At 43.7% G+C, this 26409-nt stretch overlaps 2 protein-coding genes, 1 non-coding gene and 1 pseudogene across 4 annotated transcripts; 1 reads left to right on the top strand and 3 right to left on the bottom strand.

Annotated features, from left to right (window-relative positions):
- Positions 1–1605: 1605 nt before the first annotated feature.
- Positions 1606–1678, bottom strand: TRNAE-CUC (transfer RNA glutamic acid (anticodon CUC)). Its single transcript has one exon. It is a non-coding gene; the product is annotated as a tRNA-Glu (tRNA).
- Positions 1679–2161: 483 nt separating this feature from the next.
- LOC109760657 (uncharacterized) lies at positions 2162–8365 on the bottom strand. The gene is made up of 10 exons (XM_020319466.3): positions 8272–8365; positions 8065–8163; positions 7574–7717; positions 5978–7075; positions 5010–5868; positions 4652–4899; positions 4352–4458; positions 3597–3744; positions 3213–3365; positions 2162–2873 (listed from the first exon to the last, which is right to left on the bottom strand). Exons 1-10 carry the CDS (start codon positions 8308–8310, stop codon positions 2736–2738), a joined length of 3033 nt encoding a protein of 1010 aa, XP_020175055.1. The 5' UTR covers positions 8311–8365; the 3' UTR covers positions 2162–2735.
- Positions 8366–8872: 507 nt separating this feature from the next.
- LOC109760656 (magnesium-chelatase subunit ChlD, chloroplastic) lies at positions 8873–16126 on the bottom strand. Of its 2 annotated transcripts, XM_020319465.4 has the most exons (15): positions 15708–16126; positions 15149–15327; positions 14943–15027; positions 14546–14862; positions 14335–14458; positions 13325–13417; positions 11745–11840; positions 11302–11466; positions 11022–11219; positions 10589–10744; positions 10338–10445; positions 10020–10154; positions 9776–9937; positions 9551–9671; positions 8873–9285 (listed from the first exon to the last, which is right to left on the bottom strand). In XM_020319465.4, the coding sequence occupies exons 1-15, from the start codon at positions 15969–15971 to the stop codon at positions 9203–9205; spliced, it is 2286 nt and encodes a 761-aa protein (XP_020175054.1). In that variant the 5' UTR covers positions 15972–16126; the 3' UTR covers positions 8873–9202. The 2 variants fall into 2 exon arrangements, with proteins under 2 accessions (XP_020175054.1, XP_020175053.1); XM_020319464.4 differs by lacking the exon at positions 8873–9285 and having other exon boundaries at positions 9423–9671.
- A 5126-nt stretch (positions 16127–21252) lies between these two features.
- Positions 21253–26110, top strand: LOC109760655 (probable serine/threonine-protein kinase PBL16; annotated as a pseudogene).
- The last annotated feature ends 299 nt before the right edge of the window (positions 26111–26409 follow it).

Below are 26409 nucleotides of genomic sequence, written 5' to 3'. Positions count from 1 at the left end.
TATGCTACTAGTGGACAACCCCTCAATTGTCCGGTATCGGTCCCTCCTGCCTCTTCTCGAGCGTTCTCACTGTTGTTTAGGGGGCAAGGAGCCTTTATTTTTTGCGTAATTTTAGATCTCTAATTTCATTCTTTTTAGATTTTTTGTTCCTCTCTCATGCGTTCTCCGCCGGGGTATTTTTATCCTTGGCTAATTTTATCATATATCACCAACTTCCTAGAAACCAACATCCATTGCAAGTTGGCTGCAAACAAATCTTCTCTTATATGTTTATTTTGACCTTTTCTCTTATATATTTTTATGTTGTAGCGAACAATACAACCAATATTGGGAGAAAAGAGGGATCTTTGATGGTCCACTTCATTCCCGGTGTCACCATCGATGAAAATGAATACACGGTTTGCAGGGTAAGGAGTGGACGAGATGGATGGAGGATGATACGTCTAACTCTCACTTCCATTCACCCATGGATTTGACGATATCATGATGTGTCCAGCTAAATTTATTGCCTGACCAAAAAAGTATCTACTCTAGCCCTCGCTAAAAAGAAGTGGGGATTATGCTATACTAGAGGACAACCCCTCCGTCGTCTGGTGCCAGCGCTCTCGCCCCTTCTCTAGCATTGCCATTTTTGTTGAGTGAGCAAGGAGCCTTTGTTTTTAGTTTAAATTACATCTCTAATGTAAAAAAAATTAGATATTTTGTTCTTCTTTGATGAGTTCTCCATCCGGGTATTTTTATCCTTGGTCGATTTTATCATATACCACCAACTTCCTAGAAACCGACATCCATGGCGATTTGGCTGCAAATAAAGTTTCTCTTACATATAGTATATTTTCGAATTTTCCTCTTATATATTTTTATGTAGTAACGAACAATACAATCGATATTGGGAGAAAAGGGAGATCTTTGACGGTCTACATCATTCCCGGTGTCACCGTTGATGACAGTGAATACATGGTTTGCAAGGTAAGAAGTTGACGACATGGATGGATGATGACACATCTTACTCCCGAATCCATCCACCTGTGGAACCGATGATATCATGCTATGGTCACCTCAATTTACTCCAGAGGAAATTTCTACTGATGTGGACAAAGCAGGGAGAAGTTCCACATCAAGAGAGAAAAAAAGAAAGAGAATTAGTGTTCACTTACAAACATTAGACGTGGACAAAACAAAGAGAGATGTGAAAGGAAGAGTGTTTGCACTGCACTGATGTGTATTGTGCATATGTGGGCAACACATTGCATCATCATAATGGCATATAGGGGTGAGAAGAGGGTAATGATTGTGCAAGGCACGAGTGCCCCGTGCGAACCGCAATTATGCTGGCTGCTCAGCAGCTCAATGAGGGTGCCGCCTCCTGCTTTGCGGCCTTCGCCCACCAAAGCGCCCTGCAAACACACCGTCTTATTCCACCACGCCATCATTCATCATATATATATATTTTTTGAAAGGATCATTCATCATATATTGTTAGTGTATACTCCTAGATGTAGATCCATCTATCCATCAGCCCAAAAACGCTGCACCCAACCGGCGCATTTCACATGCGTGGCCATTTGCGTAGACAAAACCAAAAATTGCGTAGAACCAAAAAAATTCCGTCGCCGGGACTTGAACCCGGGTCTCTCGGGTGAGAGCCGAGTATCCTAACCACCTAGACTACGACGGATCACGTTCAGACTTGTTACAGCCGTGTTAATATGGTTGCCAGTTTTAGTTTCAGTCAGGGTAAAACTATCTAACCACGCCCTTTGAGCCAAAGTTAATACAGCCATATCCATATGTATTCCTTTGTCCAAATAGATAAATTATACTGTATTAATTTGAACAGCGGCAATAGGCAGTAAAATATTATGAATCAACAACTTTTTCTTCTGAATTACGATGCATATCTCCCAGTTTCATTTATCATGACAAACCGGTAACATAGGGCGACCCACTAGTCCCCCCAAAAGGGTTTGGTCAGGACATTAGGGAACCAGAAAGGTTTAAAAGAATCTTTTTTTTGCTGGTGGTTAAAAAGAAACTTTACAGCGCAAAACAGAACAATCTGGCCATAGCCAGAGCTAGAAAAGAACCATCACTGAAGTTCTAAGGACTGCAACACAGCCCCAAAATGAAGCCAAAACACACCCTAGCACTGTATTCACAATTTAAATCAACAATTTTGTGTATCCATAATATTTCTCTAGCATTGTATTTACAAGTTACAACAAAACAATATTCTCATAAATACATGAAAGGAGATTGATATACAAAAGTCTGGACTAGTCCATCTGCAGAAAAGCATTGTTGATTTAAATAGAAAGAAACAGGACGAAAAGCCTATTGATCTAAAGAAAACATATCATGCCCAACAGTTGCTCAGCTGCCGATTTCTAAGCAGTGTACAATCTCCAGTGAATGTCACGGTGTTCAAGAAATGAACAACAGTTCCCTGATTAAAATAACAGGAGCGATATAGCTTAAGGACGAATGCCTAACATAATCCGCCTCCATAGTTTAGCCCTTGGAATTCTTCAAATATGGGCGGCTGTATACCACTACCACATCACCATTACGCACGCTTTGACCCTTTCTCGTATTTGCAAAAAATGATGAAAGACAGACATCAGCCTTAGGCCTTAGCGCAGCACAGGCGAATCCAAGTCGTGACAGAAACATGCCATTGAAAACTCTGCTTGCAATTGGACGATGATGGTGCTCCAGGCATTTCGTGACAAGAATTATATTTCTTGACTCATCTCAAATGCACGCTGTTGTTGGAATGATGGCATCTTAATCCGCCGGAATGGGGCGCAGCGGTCTTTCTTCAGGTGAATCAGCTTCCCAGAAAACAGACTGCCTATGATCCAGCTTGCTGGCTGCAAGAGAGAGATACAGGAGAATTAGAGGCACTGGAGATGATAAATACCAGTTTGGAAAAAAAAAGGATAAAGCATAGGGAAACATTTTGAATGGTAAATACAGTGATACGGCCATGTTGAGTTTTATAGAAGGTCTAGATGAAACAACAAGACTCTATACGAGAGGTAGACAATGGATTGAGATATGTTGTGACAAGTTACTTCTCTGTATTTACTTATAGAGCTAGTAGTATTCAAGCATTGAAAGACAGTCTACTCTTTCTGAGCAGTTGCTGCTTATATCCAGTCCCTTTCCTATATCTGGAATGGAAGTTCTACATTCAAAATTCAACTAACCGCTGTTTTTATGTCATGTTCCAGCCCACAATGGCTTAAATGGCGTGATGCGCTCGCCTCATTTGCAACAAGAATGATTCCGCGTGAACAACTTTTATCCTTCAAGCTTTGAATTAATCCTTGAAGAGATACAAAAACTTGGCCACCTCCATGCTGTGGAACACAAATATAATGTAAGGGACAGATCGTGTAGAAAAGGAAACTAGTCATGTATATATCTGACACAATCAGTGGTAAAAAAAATCAGATCCATCAAATTAAGAGTGAACTAAGACAATGCCTCTTAACTATGACAATAGTATATGATGTATTACAATTCACTAAAAAAATGTTGCTTGATTAGTAGGTCATCCATCATGTTTTCTCACCAGGCTTGCAACATACCTTGATAATGTTCGAAAATTTTGAACAGAAGCTGATTTTGCCATGGATCAAGAATCCTACTCCATGAAATACCAATTTATTATTTCTTAGGTAAACTGATTGGCCAAATGTTGAAATCTCCACTGTATGCCTTTGTCGGATTAAATACCTAGCAAAAGGGTATATCAAAAGTTGAGCATCAAGAGCAAAGTATTTAACCTAATCCATATGGACAACAGAGCAAATGTTCCTCACTGTTGCTGAAAATAAAGCTAGGATAAACAATCTTCACAGCAAAGTGCCTTGAGTATGTTTGACACCCAAATCGATCGGCTCGGATTCTTACAAAGGAACCTCATCTAGAATTCTAGATGGACTAATATACTTACCTAAAAGCATCTACATCGACTTTCCATGTGTTGTATGAGAAATATTCAGAATTACAGTATGAAAACTTAAGCTAATTAATCGTGTCAGTGTTTAGTTAACCATTTAAAAAGATAGTTTTTAGGTACCCTATGTTGCTTGAGTTTAAGTTCAGATAATTTAGCCCATCAAATGAAATATCTTTCGTTTCTTAGAAAAGCTTGGCATCGAATTGAGAAAGCTTCATGTGGGCTTTTGACAGATCTCAAAATGCATATACACTTTTAAGGTGTTCGGTAATTTTCCCTCGACTACTTCAAGAAAGATATGAAAACTGAAGCTTTCACGAACAAAGATGTGATAAAATTTAAAATTCCAGGGTAGGTGTGCTGCAAGGTGTCATTGCTTACTTTCCAGGTGGCAACAGTAAACCAGCTTGAAGAGAATCAAAAAGCCAATTGGAATTCAAAATCCAGGAATCGGTAGCACAGCCATATAAGAACTTAGCTGTCGATACCTGTTGCAACAAACACCTATCAGACACAGTGCAATTTGGTACTGTAAAGAAAATTGATATGCAATTTTAAATGGGAGCCTACAGCCCTACACCAATTTCTCCTACAGGCTACATCATATACTAAAACTATAAAAGGATACATGATGAACGAGGGATGGTACCCAAGAAACAAAAGGGAAATGGTATAACAAACCTTTTTAGGGGAAAGAACTACAGGAGGCTTCCACCTCACAAGCTCTGCAAGCTTGCTTTTTTTATCAAATGGACAGGGTGGCACTTTTGAAAGAACACAACCTCCAAATTTCCGTATTACAGACACAATCTCTTTCTCCTTATGACTTTGAAATCCAGTCACCAAAAACTCTAGTCCATGAAATAGGGCTTCTTTTTTGCCAGTGCATTCCCTGGGCTCCTGCATGTCAGCAACTCTGCTTTCAGACCCTGCAAAGATACAAGAGTGAGGATCACCAAAAGTATGTACTGACCGTGCACATATTTACTCAAGATATATAGTACATATCTAGCATAAGAGATCATAAACCAGAACGTACAACTGAATCGAGATTTAACCCTTCTGCTCTTGGTTTGTCTAGTACTAAGTTTAGCATTCAACAATTGGGGTCCTTTTCTTTTAAGGCCTCGTTTACCAACGCTCAAATATGTTGTGGGTTGAGGCAAAACTTCTGATGGGATATATTGCTCTTTGCTGTGATGCTCATTATCATCGTGAGCATCAGATGACTTCTTCTGAACCAAAGAAAATCCGTTCAAGCTTCCAGCTTCAGCATTGTTTTCTATGAACTGATTAGAGGCTCGGATACGCTGTATCTTCTTATTTAAGATTATCGTTGTGCCTCTCTCCTTCTGACAAGCTGCCACATTAACATCATTATGAGCCAGACTACCTCCCGAGATGTTTGATATAGGTCCTAGCATGCTAAAAGGCCTGAGGGAACTGTGTATTCTTCGCCTCCATGGATTAGATTCTGGTGTCTTATCTAACGGCACAGAAGATGGACCGGCTTCTACATCTAGGTCATTCTTCAGAGATTCCCTGCGATATACCGGTTCACTGTTCTCCTCATTCCTCTGTTTGCATTCAGGAGGTTGACTAGTGGGTACTTCATTGCAAGATATGCTACATGGAACAAATGAACAGAGAGGATCCTCAGGTGATAAGCTTGAACATACTACTTGATGGCACGACTCTGCACTTTGATCCTCTCCATGGAAACCTTCATTCTTTTGGAGAAAAGATGCTCTTGAAGAGGCAACCATTTCTGTCGATACCGCTCTAGGTGCAGGAGAGCACTCATTCATGCTATCCATTGACTCAGAAATGAAGCTAGTCCTTATATGCTTCCTTGCACGACCACCAAACTTCGTCTCTTCAACAATTCTTCCAGCTTCCTGGAAATATATTTTACATTGTGATTACATAGATGAAGAGTGCTGAATGAGATAGGCATAGGATTGATTAAGTTTGTTATAACAAAATGTTCATGGGCAACAAATTTACCTTCGTGATATTTTGACCTCTTACTGGATTCCTCAAGTTTTCAGTAAAAGCATGGTTGTTTTGAGTCAACTTCTGGAAAACAGCTTCCTCATTTCTCGAGCAAGAGATTGCTTTATCTCGAGCTGGTTGCTTTACAGAAACACATCCTGGACTTGATTCTTTTACTAGCGTACCAGCAGAAATGTTCTCTGCCAAAGAATCAGGTACATGGTCACTGGTCCAATCATCTTGGCTGCGCCATTCTTTATTTTGCTCCTCGGAAGAACAAATGTCTACATCATGTGGGGCACAACTAGGCTGAGAGATGCTCTGTTTCAAGTTAGTTGTGTTGTGGCCTTGAGATGAACAAGCAGTTTGAACAGTACACAGGCCAACATCTTTGAATACATCAAGCATTTCGATCTCATCCAATTCTGCAAGCCAATCACTCTCATCCAGACCATTTTGAAAGGATCCACTATCATGTTCTATTTCCTCAAGAAAACACTGTTTCCGAGCTTCCTTTACACGCAAAGCAGCTTCGAGGGCAGCTGCAGTCAACTTATCAGGCTGGCAATCATCAAGTATCATTTCTGCAATAACCATAGCCTCAGAGGCAGCAATAGATAGCTCAACCGCATCATTAGCATCTGCCTTACGGAGCTTCTGAACATCAACTTTTCCACCAGATGGTTGATGTTTTCTTGCACCAAGTGGTTTAGTGACATCCTTGCTAGACACTCTACTGACTCCTTGTTGTGTATCATCCTTAAGGCCTTTAGCCTCTTGCGCAGCTTTGACCTCTTGTGCTTGACCATCAACATAAGAGTCCTTTAATGGTCCTTTGCATGTACCAGAATTTAGAATCTGTGGGCTAACATTGGCTTGAACTGAGGAGATATCCTTGCTAGCCACTCTACGGACTTCTAGTTGTTTATCATCCTTAAGGCTTTTAGCCTCTTGTTCAGCTTTGATCTCTTGTACTTGACCATCAACGTAAGAGCCCTTGAATTGTCCTTTGCATGCACCAGAGTTTAGAATCTGAGGGCTAACATTGGCTTGAACTGAGGAGAGTTGTGCTGCACTTTCTGAAGAAAGGTGCAGAGAGAAAGGCAGTACCTGGAGGGAAAAATACCCAACCTATGTTATAACAGCACACGACAAGAAGAAGATTATGTTTGTGCAGCAGAGGAAAGAGCCATTTATTTTGGCTGTTTCAAGCCTATGTTTGCTACTATACTAACTTGTTCGCTCATAATGCAATCCATCAAGGTGATTGAAAATGAAAACACATGCACAAAGTTAGAACCCCATTAAAACCATAACAATAGGCAAGATGAAAATGGCATACTGAACCTACAATTTTATTCTTTCCACATTCAATGGAAGATTACTGAAGGAACAAAAGTAAGTACACTGTACAAGTGTGCATCCCTGGAACAAATAATGTAACTCAGGGCAAGAGGAAATCCACAGTCATAATTGGTATGCAGGATTGAATCATTAAAGGCTACATCTACATGTACTACCATCTTCTGATTTATTTGATCCAACAGAATGACAATAACCTAAGTGTTTACCAAGCTTCAGTGATTAGCATCAAGAATCTTAGCCTACCTCTCTGCCTGTTGGAATACTTGCAGCAGGTGTGTCCTCATCTCCCGACAAATGCAGACGGAACCCGCTGTAACCACCAGCGTTTACGGTGGCATTCAGACAACTCCGTTGCTCTTGTGCAGGGTCCAGAATAAACACACAGTTCTGCAGTTCAGTGAAGATAACACATCGCATCAGATCAGAACAGACAGTGCACCGAGAAACATATATAGATAAATATGCACAAACACAGCAAATGCATTCAGATCCAATTCAATCTTATGCCATTTCGTACCGATGGCCAATCTCCAGTTTCAGTTGTTGTCGACAAGGTGGCATGGTTAGGCAAAAATAATAACTGAACCGGGGTTCCCCCCCTTCCGGGAACACACTCGACTGAAATATAGCAAGGCTCTTGCAAGCATTTGAGAAATCAAAGGACAGACCAGACACTCAGAGCCTATAGGGTTACCTACCACCAAATGGACGCACAAATAAGAATAGAAAATCACCTCACAAGGCGGCGACGACACGCCGGCGCTGTCTCCTGGGCGCTCGCCGGCCGTCGGGTGCCGATGCGGCTGAAGCCATTGCGGGAGCCACGCGTTATCCTGAAGAACTCGAAGAAGCGCAGAAGGGCGTCAGAAGAGGGCGCATCCCCAACAGTTTACGTTTCCCTCCCGCCGAACCGAGAGACAGAGAGCGGGGGACGGGGTTACCTCGGAGAAGCGCGGCGAGTGGTAGGCGCAGGTCGACATGGCGGCGGGGCAGTCGCCGGCTGTGGCTGGGCCTGAGCGCCGCCACGAGCGAGGGGGGGGGGGGGGTCTTCTGGTTTTCTTTCTGTAATAAATTTGGCTTGCTTGATAAGCCTCTCTCTCCTCCGTCTCCCGCCACCGGCCACCGCAGCGGTTCGCGCCAAAAATGACAGCAAGGTCTTTCTTCCCGCTGTTCTTTTTTTTTTTTGAGGAACTCTTCCCGCTGTAATGTCTGACAGGTTGCCCCGGACTGGAGCCCCGAGGCATGGGCCTGGGACGTCATCTTCCTTTGGATCTATTTTCGGGTGCCTTCTGTTGGAAATTTGTTACTGCACGCTCTGCCAAAGGTAACAGTTTCCTCCCCTAAAAAAAGGAGGTAACAATTTCCTTCGCACACTTATTTGCTTTTAAAAAGGAAATATTATTTCGTGATACTCAACAGCATCAATTTTTTTTGGGTAAACGCATCATATGTTTCAACCGCGGTGTCAGCGGTGGTAACTTTCTTCGCATAATTTTAGAAAGAATATCAGTTTATATGCTTTACAAAAATGAAGGAATATTATTTAGTGACACCCAACAGCAGCACATTTCTGCCTCGAAAATTAACAGCAGTAGATTTACAAGGCCAATTATCAGAGAGGCAGTGGGAGAATTCCGACATTTACACGAAGTTATGCTCGGACTTTAGCCCTGCTGGTGCTGGTAAAAGAGAAAGAAAGAAGAAAAGAAAACCTACACCAAAATTGGGTCATAAGAGCTGAAACGCACGTCCCAAAAAAGTTACAGAAAGAACTAAGGACAGCTGCACAAATTACTGCACGAAACAACTTTTATCATCAGACGGTACAAACAATAGTTGGGCGGGTGCTGATCGACGCTCCGAGATCGCTCTCTAGCTCTTCAAGTCCGCCAGCGCGGTCTTGGTGGCGGCCGAAATCACGGCGTCCGAAGCGTTTGGCAGGTAGTAGTATTTCCCTGGCACAGCAAGGAAAAAGGCTGTGTTCATGGAAGGTTATGCAGATAACAAATCTACGGTATGTTGGTGCTTATAATTAGTGATGAAGATGGCAGGTCTATCTTTTTAAGTGGTGACAAGGTTCCTCGAACTCCACTCATATTACCTTATACCATGAAAATGCGTTAAAAAAATCGAAACAAGAACAGGCATGGTTTCCTACAGGCTTCAGATGGAGTAGTGTAATTATTCTTAGTAATCTGAGAGATGTAGTGTTGAGAATACCTTGGGCAACCCTTGCGATTTCCTTGGCGAATCCCGTAGATACAAACTTGTTCTCGGTATCGATGACGAGAAGCGACATTCCTGCTTTGAATATTTTTGCAGACACATCAAGTATCTCATCCTTGCAAAGAGGAAACAAATTCTTCAGTGCCCTTTGAACACAGCAGGAAACTTCAAAATGATGGCCCAAGGATACATTGTTTGGTGTTAGGATAAGAGTGGTACCTTCAATTCTTGAGTAGATGGTCTTGGTGCGTCTGAAGCAGCTGCAGCTTCTGGGTCATTGGATTTCTTCAGTGATACATTAGCTCTTCCATCGGTGATTGCAACGATCATGATACGCCCAACGTCGCCACTCTTTTCAGCGTTCAATCCCACTCTGACAGCCTTGAAGTAGAATCCACAATGTTATCCAGATTATAGATGTCCTGGCACTACAGAAGAATTCAACGCAGTTCTTGGTTCTTACTGTACTCAGGCCATGAGCTAAAGGAGAACCGCCACCGCATGGTAGCTTTTCAAGACGTTTGCGAGCCATTGCAATGGATCTTGATGGTGGAAGCAGAACCTCAGCATAGTCTCCACGGAAGGGAATAATTGCAACCTGAGGGATGCCAAAATGGAAGCGAAAGTTAGTGCACGAACTGTCCATATAACGATGATTACCCAAAGGGGAATCACAAATGGAGGTGGCTTACAAGGTATGCAACAAGTAACAAATGCTAATCACAATCACTAAAGAAAAGATAACAAATTCTAATGCTAAACTTTTACATTTCATAAGTACCTGATCTCTGCTTGTGTAACTTTCTGCAAGCAACTTCAATGCTGCACCTTTGGCATTCTGCATGCGGTTCAGAGCCATGCTGCCACTAGCGTCCACAACAAATATGACCTGTCATGAAATAAGTCCAAACAGAGTTGTGATGTCTCACGGTAAGAAAAATCAGGTTTGCCACATACATAAAACATGACTGGCCTAATATAAAGATTCCCATGAAATTGCACAAGCAAGTGTGGAGAGACAGAGAGACAGACCAGAGCACCGGCTTTTCGAGCCATTCTCTTGGCTCTCATATCAGTCTTCTCAACAAAAACTTTTCTTGTCTTGTCAAGACTTTTTTCTCTCCGCAGTTTTTGGTATGGTGCAGCTGCCCGAAGTGTCGCGTCAACAGCTAACCTCCTGACTGGACCCTACAACAGAATGAACTGTTTAGATGAGCCAATTTGGTGAGAAAGGGTACCAAGCAATAAGGTGGGAGTGATATGCAAAGGAAGGTGTCTGTTATATCAGTAAAATTAATGGAAAAGACTGGAAGGCATCGGAGGAATTCAAAATGCAATAAAACAGACCTAGATAAGAGAAGTGCCAAAGCATTATTTGAATAACGAAAAAACACGAGCATGGATTCAGGAATGTTCGAACAATCAAGTGTTTTAAGTTGCAGTGTGATGAGGTAAAACTTAAAACCTTTGGAAGCATAGGCTTTATGTATCGGCCCCTGTCTTCTGAGAAAATGACATTTTTTGCTCGTCCAGCCTTTCCTTTTTTTCTTTGTGCTTGCTGAGCAAAGAAAAGGAGTTTATCATCTACTAGTCCACCTTCGGCATCAAAAATAAACTCCTCGGGTATCTGGTCATCTTGTTTTTCGTTTTCTTCGTCATCATCCTGTCAGAAAACAACAATTAATGAGCTCTAAGAAACATATGAATAGGCATCAAGTACGGGTTGCTCAATTATAATATTCAACCTCCTTTTCCTCCTCATCCTTCTCCTCATCTTCCTCCTTCTCATCTTGATCTTCTGCGTTATCTTGATTTTGTGGAGGTGGTGGAGGTGGGGGTGGAGGCGGTTGGTTTTGCTGCTCTTGTGGGTTATCAGATATGATCGAACGAGGTAGAATAACTAGCTCTACCTGCAAGAAGATGTCATGCGTGTCAAATATTAAGTAGAACACACTTCAAATTTTTGATACAGATGCAAACAGAAATAGCATAGCAAAAGAAAGAAAAAATGGGTTATGCCAGCACTAAAATTTCCATGCTACTTTATAGTTTATTTTTAACAACCAGACACAGCAAACTTCATTTGGAACAGTCAAGTTAAGAGATGAAGAAAACAATCAACTGAAATTCCACAGGGTGTGTTGCTTCATTACTTAATGAAGAATCCACAAGCATAAAAATACTTAACAGCTTTCTTAAGGTCCTCTGCAAAAACTTTTTCACGTCCTTCCATGGCAGCAAGACATTTTGCCACTCGAGCAGCATACAACTCAGCCCGGTGCCCCTGCAACAAGTTTCAAGACTCAGAAATTAATATATAAATATGAAAACATTCCTTTTAACTTTCCAACTCAGCACTAACCACAATAAATAAGCATAACTGTCTCAACAAGCAATACGTTGGTGTGATGGACGTCAAACAGGTATAGCTGTGTAAGTGTGTAGAATCTAGATTAGGGATGACAACGGTGCGGAATCTTTCCGCCAGTTCCACAGAAAAACGGGAACGTAGAGAAAATATGGAAACAGAAACGGAAACAAACACGCAATGACATTTCCTGGCGGAGCACGTACGGAAACGGAATTTTCATATCCAAAGGCGCTGAATTTTCCGTTTACATTTTTCATATATCTAGCCCATTCCAACAGGCAAAAGCCCATATACCTTTGGCCTGGCCCAACCCAACCCTAATCTTAACACACCTAAACTTAATCTCACAATCGTTCTCCCCTACTCACTGCCTCATTGGGTCATCATACACCGCTGCCTGCTCGCACGCACCTGCACCCGGGCAACCAAACCGGGTCCTCATCGCTGGAACGACACGATGGTGTCGGCAGTGTCCTCCAGCCGTCTATTGGTCATCCTCCGCCGTTCCCCGCACGTCCTCCCTCGATCCTCCACCGACGACGCCTCTCACCCAACCCCCCGGCATGTACTGCTGTATTTTTATTTTCAATGTGTTGCTCGCTTATATTGAGAACTTGTCACGATGAATTGACGATAAACCATCGTATATCATAATATTCATAGTCATCTTAGTAATAGAACAAGTTTGTTCATTTACTTGTGTTTTTCTGCATGATTCAAGGGGTCTCTTAGTTAAATTTTTTTCTTTTGCATTGAAGGTGTCTCTTAGTTCCAGCAAGCATTCACTTTCATATCCATGTCCGCACCATATTCGCTCTGTATTCGTTTCCAGCAATATGTATTTCCGTATTTGTTTCTGGGGTTCCTGTTTTCGCCCCCCCCCCCCCCCCCACCCAACCCAAAAAAAAGCAGAGTAGAAGTAGAATGACATCACTGGTTACAACATATAACGAGTTGATCACACGAGGTTATAACATACCAAATGGGCACAATGAAATAGCCCAGGTGGCATCTTGCAACTGGAGGTAACAACAGGAAATGGGGTCAAGGTAAAAAAAATCAGTAACATTGGCTTTGTTGCCAAAAGCTCAAATAGTTTGGAGCACTTGAAAATGGGTTGATTAGTCGATCCAGTTACATTTGATGTACATATATAGATAAAAGATTCGCCGAAGACCTTGAATAATGATGTCAAACTAAAGAAGGTATGCATATTTCCAATGATATGATACAAACTAGGGTAGCCAATCATGGCTACATATGTTGACTGTTATCTGCAGCTAGTAGTACTGCGCATAATACAAAACAACATTGATTGTTATCTACATCAGTTGGCTCAATGCCTCAAAGTAAGCTCATTGGCTGGAAGAACATCAAGCTTCAACAAGTCAACTAACCTGACAACCACCCCGTATAGCTTCCATGACAAGATATTTGAGCTGCTCTGTGCTGATAGCAACATCCTTCAGATATTCTCTTGCCAAAATTATCTGAGTGACCATGTATTATCATTGTGAGACGAGCAGTACATAACACAGATTTTAACTCAAATACTGCCTTGTCACTACATATAAGCTGTTTTTTTTTACCTATTTAGTCTTGACTTGAGATTTTGCATACTTCAAAACAAATGATAAAAGTTGCATATAGTGGAAGTCATGTGGTCAATCTGCGTGCTCATGTCTAATATTATTCGTAATTTGTGTTTCCTGTCTATATATTCCAACTGGATGAGTGACATGCATCCTTTGTTTTTTCCTGTGTAATATATGCCTACCTTGTTTACTCAACAATATGCAGTTAAAAGAGAGATCTGTCCTTGATTTCACAACTGAAGACAATTTGAGTTTCCAATATTTTCACATATAAACCATGCCTCCTTTTGAGGACAAAGTTCTCACATTCAGTCCATCAATGCCCTTTACTTAGTTGGAAGATCATGCGAAACATTAATATTGTCTCATGCATCAACACATCTTAAAATGGTAATTTTATAAAATTCATTATTTCGCACAAACTTAATTATTTATATAAAATGAAGGAATATACGTTAAGTCCAAGTTTAACTAATAATATATACACTATAAACATAAAGAGTCCATGCTTTTTTAAGTCCAAGCATGCGCTCCACTTGTGCCAGATGTAATTTCTTGCTTTTCATATGACCACTGGTTTCTACTTTGTAACCATGAGCATTTGTTTGATAGCTACATAATTGTGGACCCCATACATTTTGTAACTGAATGATTTTATATATACAATGCTCTTGGAAGGTGTTTTGTACGCAACAAAAAAGAAAACGGAAACCGAAACTAAATGGAATTTGCACCCTACTCTGATTTGATAAAGCAAGTACAGTGCAGCTTTGTCAATTAATGATCTCAGTAACTCGGTCATTCAGTAGTACCTGAGTTTTTGCGACCTCAGTTTCCTCTTCCACCATCTTAAAAACATCTTTGCTAGACTCCTGAAATTGGGTTGCAATATTGACGGCTGCCACGCGGTCATCAAAACTCAATGGAAGGTCAGCACTGCAAAATGAAACGTTATGACAATGAACAAACCATGAATTTGGTAATAAAAGTAAATAAGCAAGCAATCTTTCAAGTCTAAAGTACCTTAAATTAATTGCAATACGATCAAGTAAGTGTTCACGTACGGATCCTTCCTCCGGGTTGTACGTAGCAATTAGAAGTGGTTTGCATGGATGACGGAAGCTAATTCCCTCTCTTTCCACAATATTAACTCCTTCCGTCAAGACATTCAAAAGCAGATTGCTTATGCCGTCGTCCAACAGATTTATCTCATCAACATAAAGGACACCTCTGTGAGCTTCAGCAAGAAGACCAGGTTGAAACACAGTAGTCCCTGATCTCACTGATTGTTCAACATCAACAGACCCAATGAGCCTGTCCTCTGTGACACCAAGTGGAATCTGTCATAGGGAAACCTGCGGCATTATTAAACTAACAACGATCTGGGAAGATACCATGACACTAAATCGGTGTGCCTTACCTGCACAAAAGGTGCTTTGACAATCTCAGATTTGACATTACCATCAGCATCATATTGCACTTGGTCAGCCAAATGGTCCTCCCATCTACCATAAGAGGAGCTTAATCAAGTAAGCCGGTGAAACGTTTAAGAAACAAGAAGAAGCTGAACATCAAATGACGAAATGATCAAAGCAATTTTCAGATATGGCATTGCGAAGACATTACTCTTCTGGAATGTTGGGGTCAGCGTTTGCGATTGAGCCAACAACCACTTCGATTGGCGGAAGCATAGCGTGCAAGCCGCGGGCCATCACCGTCTTTGCCGTCCCGCGCTTCCCGGAGATGGCAATGCCTCCAACCTCACGGTCAATCGCCCCGAGCAGCAGAGAAGTTTTAATTGCATCCTGGATAGCCACATGAAATTATTCACAGGTTACAACCAAGTAGAGTTCGCAAAGCAATGCAGGAAACCAATGGAGCAAAACTACAGCTTGCAGGCGATTGATTGGCTACCGCATTTTCAGCTCCGGATTCCGGAAAGCCTTACTGGGATTAAATCATAACAAATTGCATTCCATTTTCCGTGAACAACTCTAAATCATGTAAATTTGTGCGTGTTGGCTGTTGCCACTTCTACATTGTGGTTGAAATGGCATAAGTTGTCGATTAGAACGACCTAATGCGCCTAACCAGCTCGGGGAAATGCTGCGACCAATCCCACAGCCCAATCAGTCAACCAGCAGCACCCAGGGCAGCACGAATCTTCCGAAAGAAATCTCCTCACCTGCCCGACGACGGCGGCCAGCGGGAAGTACTCCCGTCCGTACTGCTGCTGCCCCGACGGCGCGGGGCTCGCGGGCGCGGGAACGGCGCCGTTGGTGGAGTCGAGGACCTCGGAGGCCGAGGCGACGGCCGCCAGGCGAGGAGGAGCCTCTCGACGCCGCAAGCCGCGGGGGGCGAGGGAGACCGAGGCGGCGGGAGAGGAAGGGAGGCGGCGGGGCGGGAGGTGCGGGAGGGAGGCGGAGAGGGCGGTGGCCATGGCAGCCATGGGGACTGGGGAGTGTCCTCTGTGGGCGTGGGAGCGCTTATCGTTTCTTATCTGGTTTCCCGGGGATCCGCATCGCACGCATCTCGGCCGCGTGGTTCTTGCTCGGGGATCCACGGCCGTCCGATCGGAAACGGCAGGATGTAATAGCTTACCGAACACCATTTTACCCACCTTTTCTTATCATTAAATAAAGAAGGAGGGAGAGAGCCCCGACGTTACAAGATTCGTTACATGGGTGTTGCCCCAGTCCACATGTCGGTCACCCTACCGCTTAGTTAGGTACCCGCACTGCTATACCCGCAAACAAAACGTCTAGCTCGCCGTTGAGGAGCCCTGCTCTTCTCCAAACTTGGCCTTCCTCCTCAACTCCACGTAGTACCGTTGCTGTGGCCGGTTGCGCGACGATATCATTCCCATGATTCCATATCTGTCACGTACACACCTTTTCTGTGCTCTCGTCAACCACCGTGGGTTTTTTCCACCTCATTTCGACTCGATGGATAGATCCTGGTTTTGGAGACAAATGATCCTCTTCTTACAAAGCTCGAGGTGATGCCCTTGTCCATGTGTGAAGGTTTCAACACACGTGTATAGAAAGAAACAAAAGAGGTCATGATGTATATCCTTGGAGACAATTATCCGACAAGAAGAACCCATCACGCCCTAAGAGCCATATGTATCGAGAAAAGTCAATAGAACATGACAATGGGTAACACGTTACATCAAGGAGCACCGTTGGTGTAATAGAACGTCATAGGTCCACGGAGACCAACCGTGACATTGTATTGTCAGTGTAATCGAAAGGTGATGCGCATCTAAGGTTGCCCTATGTCGCGGCACCGCCTATGTTGTATGGTGCATTCAAGAGGGCGGTTTGGACGAGACGATACCATGGGCCAGCGCTGTAAGAAGGGGGGGGGGGGGGGTGTGTGCAACCCAACAAGCTGAGGGCTAGCAGGCCACTCGAGCAGGGCCAAGTAGAATGGCCTCGCACGCACGGCCAACGAACAACCAGGACGCATCGACAGTCCCATCATCGACATCTTGCACCTACATCAACATGAGACACGGTTTCTTCACCACACGCACAACAAACTCGATCCATGACACCGTGATCATCTACACAGAGTCAACCTGGACGGGCTACATTGTCTCTGCATCCACTGTACGAGTACGCCCACGAAAAAATCATCATCTAGCACATCTACGAGAGACGCCACCGACATGCACCATCCACACGAGATGTGGAAAGGATACAATTATTCACTCCACTCTAGTTTTTCCTTATCTTTTCCCTCAATAAATAGTTTAGGCTTAAAAGAAAGTACCAACTTATTGTTCTTGGAATGTTGTTTTCCATGAATTTCTTCTTGGCATACCCCCCCTAATTTGATGACTTATCATGACAGGGCATCGACACTCGTCACCGCAAGGGACACTTTCAGGTGGCGTATCATCGTCTACACTACACGTTTCTCGCTACGCCATTACGTACACTCATCGCCAAGGTCTTCATCGACATCGCTTTGTCAACACGACTCTGCCTTTACAAGATGAAGACCTTTAGTGTCCTCTGATAGACATTTCTACAAGATGCGACATCAATGATGGTAAGACCGTATCAGACGACAAAATCGATCACGTCATCTACAACGTGACTCTAGTGATGATCCCCACACAACCACACAGTTCTGACAAGAGACAAATCCGTTGCAAATAATACATATAAATAACGTTCAATTAAGCAAAGTAACTACCAATGATCATGTGCACAAGTACATAGTGCGACATGGCTATGCAGCCCATGACCTGAAGGGATTACTCCCACATCGTAATCATATCACAGACGGAAAACACGTTGTAGATGGCATTGATAGATGAATAATCGTATAAAGTCTTACAATATCTCCGTATGCAATGGTTCGATTACAAGTATGACAAACTATGGGAAGAATTGAACATATAAAGGTCAAAGGGGTCGCTAGGCAGAAGGAAGCCATCCACGTCATCTATGAATTGAACATATAAAGGTCGAAGGGGTCGCTAGGCAGAAGGAAGCCTTACACGTCATCTATGAATAGTGGAGAGGAAACGAGCGGGCAGCCTGGGCAGCGAGCGAACGGACAAAAGGGAGCGAACGGAGCGGGCAGCGTTGGGGCAGCGAGCGAACGAATGGAAAAGCAGCCAGACCTAGCCCGCGCCCCCGCAGCCGCCTCCTCTCCTTCTGCCTCCGCCTCCACCACCTCCTGCCTCTCCTCCTCCTGCGTATCCTCGTCTCCTCCCTCTGCCTCTGTAATCAACAGAAGGAGCCGGGTCGCTGCCCTCCTCCCCCACTTTCCACTCCCACCCTCCCCGCACAGCCGCTGCCTCTCCCTGCTCTCCCCATCTCGCAGGAGCCGCCGCCTCTTCCCATTTCCCCATCTGGCAGCGAAGAAGAGGATCGATCATGGGAGAGGGTGGGAGATTGAGGAGAGAGAGAAACGATGCAGAGGACAGGGGATACAAGGTGGACGGAGGTTAGGCGTCGTCACCGGAGACGTGGATCTGCGGTGCAGTGGGAGAGGTGACGCCGGCTGGTCGGCTACTCACCAGCGGCTGCTGTTTGGCGGTATGTGGCCATATACCTTTGGTGCTTTCCTGAACTAAATTCAAGTGTTGGGTAATTGGTCACCGTAAGTGAGGTTGTTGCAGTTTTCCTATTGGTGTGGCTTCAATATTGCTGCTCATGTGCCTGGTCATATCAAAAGGGCAAAATGAACTTGTGGCAAGGATATGCTTCTGTTAAGTTAAAGGTCCAATTTGTCCTTTGCAGAGATGCTTTTGCTTCCACATCGTACATTTCTGCTCAATTATGGCTTGGTCTCCATTAGTCCATGCATGTGTTGGTAATTAATCACAGCATGTGCGGTATTAGTTGTAGTTCTCCTGTTGGCTGTGGATTAAGATTTCTGTTATTTTATCTGGCCATATCTAAGGGCAAAATAAACTTGCGGCAATCATGTTTTGTCTACTGAAGTGCACAATCTGACTTTTGTTAAGATTGTAATTTATTTTGAGTTCATCAGAATCTTGTGATGCCATTTGACTCAAGGGCCAAATAAAATGCAGGGCGTTTCACACCCTATATTCTTTTTAGCATTATGTGTGTGTGATTATTGATAGGGTTGGTCTCCGTTGTGCTGTATACTCATGTGAACCAAATTAATTGAACCCATGTAGTTATACTACACTATGGCATTAAGCCAATGCTACAGAGAATGGCAACATTGCCTTTGTTTTGTTTCCCGGTTACACATGATTGAGATATTGGTAGGTGGCTCTTTTGTGCTTTTTTGTGATGGCACGTAGCATGTATCCATCTACTTGGTTGGTTGAGAACTTGAGATCATCCGTCCGTCCGTTGGCAATCATATGCACCGATCTCATGGATGTCCTTACTTTCAAGAAAAGATAAAGCAACAAAAAAGGCAAAGCGGTGACCAAACTTTTCTCCCCTTTTCCTGATCCTACAAATATCCAAGCAGAAATATAGTAGTAGTATGTGCCATCTTTGGAGCTGTTTTAACTTTGAAGTGAACCAAATGCACCCACATGGATTGCTGAAGATCGACACATGCGTAGCAGCAGTCGTAAATATCCTATAAATATCCAATCAGAATGTTTTCTGTTGAGGTTCTGACAACATCTTTCAGGTCATTCAGAGAGCCCACTCTATAAGTAATCTAGATGATTTGAAATGGAACAGTGAGGATTTGAAGAAAATTTTGCACATATGGTCAGAGATGCAGTGTGATATTAACAGCTTGGATGTTGACCTGAATGTTGGATTGGTTTTGTAATTTGTAGGGGTCAGGCCGAGCAGGAATTCAAGGCGGAGGTGGAAGCCATCAGCAGAGTGAGGCACAAGCACCTCGCCGGCCTCATCGACTACTGCGCAGAAGGGCCTAAACGGTAAGTGTGCTTCTGCATTTCGGCTATATCATCGAACATATAAAGGTCGAAGGGGTCGCTAGGAAGAAGGAAGCCATCCACGTCATCTATGAGGAAACGAGCGAGCGGGCAGCATGGGGGCAGCGAGCGAACGGACAAAAGGGGAGCGAACGGAGCGGGCAGCATGGGGGCAGCGAGTGAACGGAAATTCACAATTCATACAAAGGAATGACATGCTTCCTGTTTTTACTCCACTCTTGGCCTGGATCCAAAGCCCCCCTTAGGTTTTGGATGTGCTCTCTTAGGTAAGTTTCCTTTTTTCTCTTTCTTTCGTCTTGGGACCATTTATTCTCTTTGCTCCACAGTATATATACAGTCAAAAAGAAGTAGCATTATATCTTGTTAAAACTTCTTGAAGTTAACTAGGACCAAGTAACATACTATGAGCTTGCTCTGTTTGGTCGTGAAATGTGAATCTGATTAGATCATCGCAGTTGAATAATTAGCACCTTGGGGAGGAATATGATGTGTGTTTCAGAGATTTTAGAGTGGTTTTGTGCTATGCCTCATAATACTTGGTTTCAATTCCAGAGACTTGGTTTTGTGTTATGCCTCATAAGGTCGAGGCATGCGTTACAGAGGCCAGGAAGATTATTTTGCTTTTGATAATGCATTTTTCGGAATAGGATATTAGTGTTTAATTCTATACTGTTCCCCGAACATCATTTTTTGTTTAATTATGTACTGACAATCCTTTCCTTCTTTTCCATTGCAGTAAGTAGAATTTATATTTTTTCCTGAACATTCTTTCTTTTCTGGGCCAGCGATTTCCTTTTTCCTTGGGTTACACTAGCTGCACCCTCCTATCTGTGACGCCGTGGCCCCAGAGGTATCCTTCTATCTGTGCCGAATTTGATTCTTTGCATTTTGGGTTTGGATATGCTTGCTATTGCCTGCTTTTTTCCCATCTGGGAAGACGGTGTTTTCTATGATAGAATTAGTGTGGTGGTACAAATTATAAGTCATAAAATGATTTATTGAGCAATAAACTTTATTGGTAGTAAGGTGGTCAAGCGTGAGATGTTAGATGCCAATGGGATTCAGTATTTAGTCCCTTCTAATCGAGCGAAGAGGGACTGCTGGTTTTGTGGGAATCCATACTTTAACAGGGTTTCTTCCTGTTCAACAAAGTCAAGCACTACTCGTGTTCTTTCCTGGTATGGCTTATGTGACTACGAAGTGCAATACTTTCTGTTATTTCTTTGATCCGCCAATACTGTTAGCTTTCTAGCTATATATAATGATTTCCTCCTCCCCTCCACTTCTCTACTCCTCTGCCTGCCCCCCGCGCATGGTCGCCGTCGCTCATTTCTTCCTCTCCCGCGTTCGTCCCGGCGGCGGTGACGACTTGCAGGCAAAGGCAACAGCGGCGACGCTCTACCAATCCGCTCACGTCCTTGAGCCCCGCGCATCTCCACTTTCTCTTTGTTTCTCTCCTCCTCTTCTCGATCTCCGGCGCATGGCCGCTGCCGCTCATCGCTGGCATCTTCAAGCAATTAATTCTCAATCCAGAAATAGGTTTCAGTCTGATCTAATCCATTCATTATGCATTATTTTCAAGTTATTTTTCTCCAACCAAATCAGTGATAAAAATTCCAGTGATCTGTGCAAAGTATTTTGAACCATTTGCAACTTTCCGTTATATCTTTTGTGGAATCTCCAAAATTGCAGAGCCCATCGAAGGGAACCGAGAAGGACGATGTCCTGCAGCCGTCCAACCCACATGACATGGAGGTGTTGCGCAACAATTTGGCTCGGAAGAACCCTCTGATAGCATTCACGTTTGAGGAGCTGAGGAGGATCACCAAGAACTTCAGGCAGGACTCGGTGCTAGGGGGAGGTGGCTTTGGTAGTGTTTACAAAGGGTGTGTCACCAATGATCTTGGGGAAGGGTTGGCGATCGAGGAGCTGCTGCGATTTGCGGTAAAGGTCCATGATGGAGACAACAGCTACCAAGGCCACAGGGAGTGGCTGGTGATTACCATTTCTCAGTGCGATATATGTATTTTGGGTATGCTCTGGTTTACTGGTTATTACTCCCTCTGTTCCTAAATATAAGTCTTTGTAGAAATTTCACTATGGACCACATACGGATGTATGTAGATGCATTTTAGAGTGTAGATTCAGTCATTTTGCTCCGTATGTAGTTTATAGTGGAATCTCTACAAAGACTTATATTTTGGAACGGAAGGAGTAGATATGAAGTTGATTTTTGGTGTGTTTATGTTTTCAGGCTGGGGTCATTTTCCTTGGGCAGCTCTCACACCCAAATCTTGTGAAGTTGGTCGGTTATTGTTCCGAAGATGATCACTTGGTTCTTGTCTACGAGTTGATGTCCCTATGGAGTGTGTAATCGCATCTGTTTTCGAGTAAGGCGCCTATTCTTTGCATGCTGCTTGTTTTGCTAAAGATTATCTCTTGATTATGTCACCCACCGGTTTAATTCACATGAACCATTCTATCATTCAATTATGCGAGCTTTGCATCTACCGTGAATTTGGTTCCAAATCGCTGAGTAATAAATCTGTGCAATTTTGTATATTTACTCAGTGATTTTTTAAAGTCCAGTCAAACTTTTTGCCGTATTTCTTCATAATTGCATGACCAGTGTGGTCGAGTATGCACTACTATTTTAGGGACAATTCCATTTCTCCCCCTAACTTGAGCCCACACCTGGCATTTACCCCTAAATTTTGAGTATGCTCAAATCTGCCCCTGTGCCGTTAGGTGGTGTTATAGAAATACCCCTGAGTGTCGTTTCTGTTAGGTCAAAGGGGTTTGACCGTGCAATTTGTCCAAAATGCCCCTTAGTGGTACTAGTCCACATTTAGGTAAACTATAAAAAGAAAAAAAAAGTCAAAGCTAGACCAGTCAACAAGGACTGGTCATTAGATATTGGAGGCCCACATGTCATTGTCTTTTTAATGCATTTTTGTTTTAGTTAGTAGAGGGCCCATGGGTCCATGGAATACCTAACGAGGACGGTTAGGCTAGACAAGTTTTTAACGATAGCAGTTAAACACCAGCGGATCTAAAAAAAAAAGGTAAACACCAGCGCGTGCACTAAGGCACGACGGCGATGTACAGGAAGATGCCGGCGGTCTATGTGCTGCAGAGATGTCATACGAGGCTGTGGGCGAGAATCCGAAGTGGATCAAGGTGGCCGGGAGGATGGGAAACAGTGAGCTCGAGGTACGGCGACGAGGGCAGTGGGGCAGTGGATCTCGGAGCTCGCGGGGGGATATACTCGGGGTCGTGCGGCTCCAAGGGAACGACGTGAATAGCTTCAGGAAGCAATAAGGAACGCGAGGAAGATGGCGTAGAGGCCGGGGGCTCACCATGGCCGGAGATCGGCCGCGGCGGCGGTGGACCGGAGCTGAGGAAGAAGGAGAGGGGCGCCGGCGATTGGGGCAATCCCAGGCCAATTCCTTCGGCGGGGAGACAAAGTAGACAGTGGCAAAGCTCATGGAGGCGATTTTTGAACTCTGGGAGTCCATTGACCACACGCGCACGAGAGACGATGCCGCCGGAGTTGAAGAAGACAAGAAGTGCGCCGTCGATGCCGAGCCCTGAGGCTTCCCCTCTCCGATTCCTTCCTCCAGAGCGCCTCTCTCATCGTGATGAAGATTTCTCCCTCTACAAATGGTTGTGTGGTTGACCGTAGGGTGGACCCCGACATAACGCCCTGCCATGGCCGCACCTCTGTTGAGCAGGGTGAGGCCCCCGTGGCCTCCGGGTGCCGCGCTTATGTATCTCGGATGCGGCAGGGCGTTGCGGACTGCCACGGTACTCTGTGAGCGCTCCCGCGTCGGGAGTCGCCGGCAATGATCGGAGCCCGAGCTCCTCCCTTCTGTTTCACGTGCGTCGGGAGGTTGAAGAAGGAGGAATAGGTGAACCGGTACGGTGGGCCTCAATCTTTTTTGTTTTTTTCCTACCATTGGCCCCACTTGTAAGAAGGGGTATAATTGTCCAAGAAAAGTCTTGAAGCCGGCCAAACCCCTTTGACCTAACAGAAACGACGCTCAGGGGTATTTCTATAACACCACCTAACGGCACAGGGGCAGATTTGAGCATACTCAAAATTTAGGGGTAAATGCCAGGTGTGGGTTCAAGTTAGGGGGAGAAATGGAATTGTCCCATTATTTTATTCACATGGTATCAAATACCACATTATGTAGATTTGTTCAAGTACTTGGATTTGCTAATGCAGGGGTAATGCTGCCACTGCCATGGTCAACCACACTCGGGGCTGCAAGGGGGATTGCCTTCCTGCACGAAGCTGAGAAGCCCGTCATCTACAGGGATTTCGAGACATCCAACATATTGCCCGATGAGGTATATATACCGTGTTTGATCGCTTTGATGTTTGCTTTCATCCGCACAAATTCAAGACTCCTTATACATGAAAAACAGTAGAATGATTCACATAAATGGTTCAGAAAGCAAAATGAACACCTATCATTTTTCATGACTGGTGACACGAAACTAATACTTCTTGCTTGCATTTCTCTTCTTTGAATCCCTCTGGCAATGTTCATAATCAGGAGTACAATGCGAAGCTCTCTGACTTCAGCCTAGCGAAAGACTAGACCGGTCAGTGACGAGTCACACATCTTGACCTGCATCGTAAGCACCTATGGCTATGCCGCCACGGAGTACATCATGACAAGTAGGTAGCCATCATCTTGTCACTGAACTTGAAAGCAGAGCAATGGGAATTTTGTATATGAATTCTGATGTGTTGTGCCATTGTGTTTTCTAGTCTTTATTGGTACACACAAAAAAGTAACTAGGATTGGTATGTATATGCATCTCCTGTATTGATTACAGATGCAAATAGGCCTGCTGGAGCAGCTAAGGAAATAGAGAGTTTTTTTTGTATAATTGTTTGCACTTCATAATAGCTTCTTTTTGGTACAATTTAGGTTAGGACGCTGTGTTGACGCCTATGCTTCCTTTAGTATGATGTAGGTTTATAATTTGGGATCATATATATGTGCAGATGGGTTGTCATTCTTGTCACCGCTATTATGATTTGTAGATTGTATATTCAAAATTCATTGTTGTCTTATTTTCCCCTGATACCAAGACCAGTGCATCACAAAAATGTAACATGTCAGGAAATCATTCTGTAAGATATTATCCATCCTAAGTTATTATTACCATGTGAAAAGGTAGTCGTGCGGAAGAGCACAATCTATTATTGTTGTGTCGTGTGCATGCACACACATACTCCGTACAATGTTAATCTAATAGTGTTTATTACCATATGAAAAATATCATAACTTGACATGTACATATTGAAAGGATCAATATGGTTGACTAGAGAGGGGGGGGGGGGGGGGTGAATAGGCAACTAACAATTTTTAGTTTTTCTTGACCAAATTAAACTTAGCATCAAAATAGGTTGTCTAGATATGCAACTAGGTGAGTAACCCATATGATGCAACAACAACAAGCACAACGAACAAGCAAGGGATATAACACAATATAAGCTTGCGCAAGTAAAGGTAAGAAATAATCAATAGCGGAGCCGGTGGAGACGAGGATGTGTTACCGAAGTTCCTTCCTTTTGAGAGGAAGTACGTCTCCGTTGGAGCGGTGTGGAGGCACAATGCTCCCCAAGAAGCCACTAGGGCCACCGTATTCTTCTCACGCCCTCACACAATGCGAGATGCCGTGATTCCACTATTGGTGCCCTTGAAGGCGGCGACCGAACCTTTACAAACAAGGTTGGGGCTATCTCCACAACTTAGTTGGAGGCTCCCAACGATACCACGGAGCCTCACCACAATAGAATGTGGCTCCGAGGTGACCTCAACTGTCTAGGGTGCTCAAACACCCAAGAGTAACAAGATCCGCAAGGGATTAGTGGGGGGAATCAAATTTCTCTTGGTGGAAGTTGATGTCTACTACACAACCTTCTTCTTGTAGACGTTGTTGGGCATCCAAGTGCAGAGGTTTGTAGGACAGTAGCAAATTTCCCTCAAGTGGATGACCTAAGGTTTATCAATCCGTGGGAGGCGTCGGATGAAGATGGTCTCTCTCAAGCAACCCTGCAACCAAATAACAAAGAGTCTCTTGTGTCCCCAACACACCCAATACAATGGTAAATTGTATAGGTGCACTAGTTCGGCGAAGAGATGGTGATACAAATGCAATATGGATGATAGATATAGGTTTTTGTAATATGAAAATATAAAAACAACAAGGTAGCAAGTGGTAAAAGTGAGCGTAAATGGTATTGCAATGCTAGGAACAAGGCCTAGGGTTCATACTTTCACTAGTGCAAGTTCTCTCAACAATAATAACATAATTGGATCATATAACTATCTCTCAACATGCAACAAAGAGTCACTCTAAAGTCACTAATAGCGGAGAACAAACGAAGAGATTATTGTAGGGTACGAAACCACCTCAAAGTTATCCTTTCTGATCGATCTATTCA

The sequence above is a fragment of the Aegilops tauschii genome, chromosome 5 (assembly GCF_002575655.3).
Source record: "Aegilops tauschii subsp. strangulata cultivar AL8/78 chromosome 5, Aet v6.0, whole genome shotgun sequence".
Classification (NCBI taxonomy): domain Eukaryota; kingdom Viridiplantae; phylum Streptophyta; class Magnoliopsida; order Poales; family Poaceae; genus Aegilops; species Aegilops tauschii.
The sequence above is the reverse complement of the archived record's forward strand: the minus strand, read 5'-3'. Positions and strand labels throughout refer to the sequence as shown.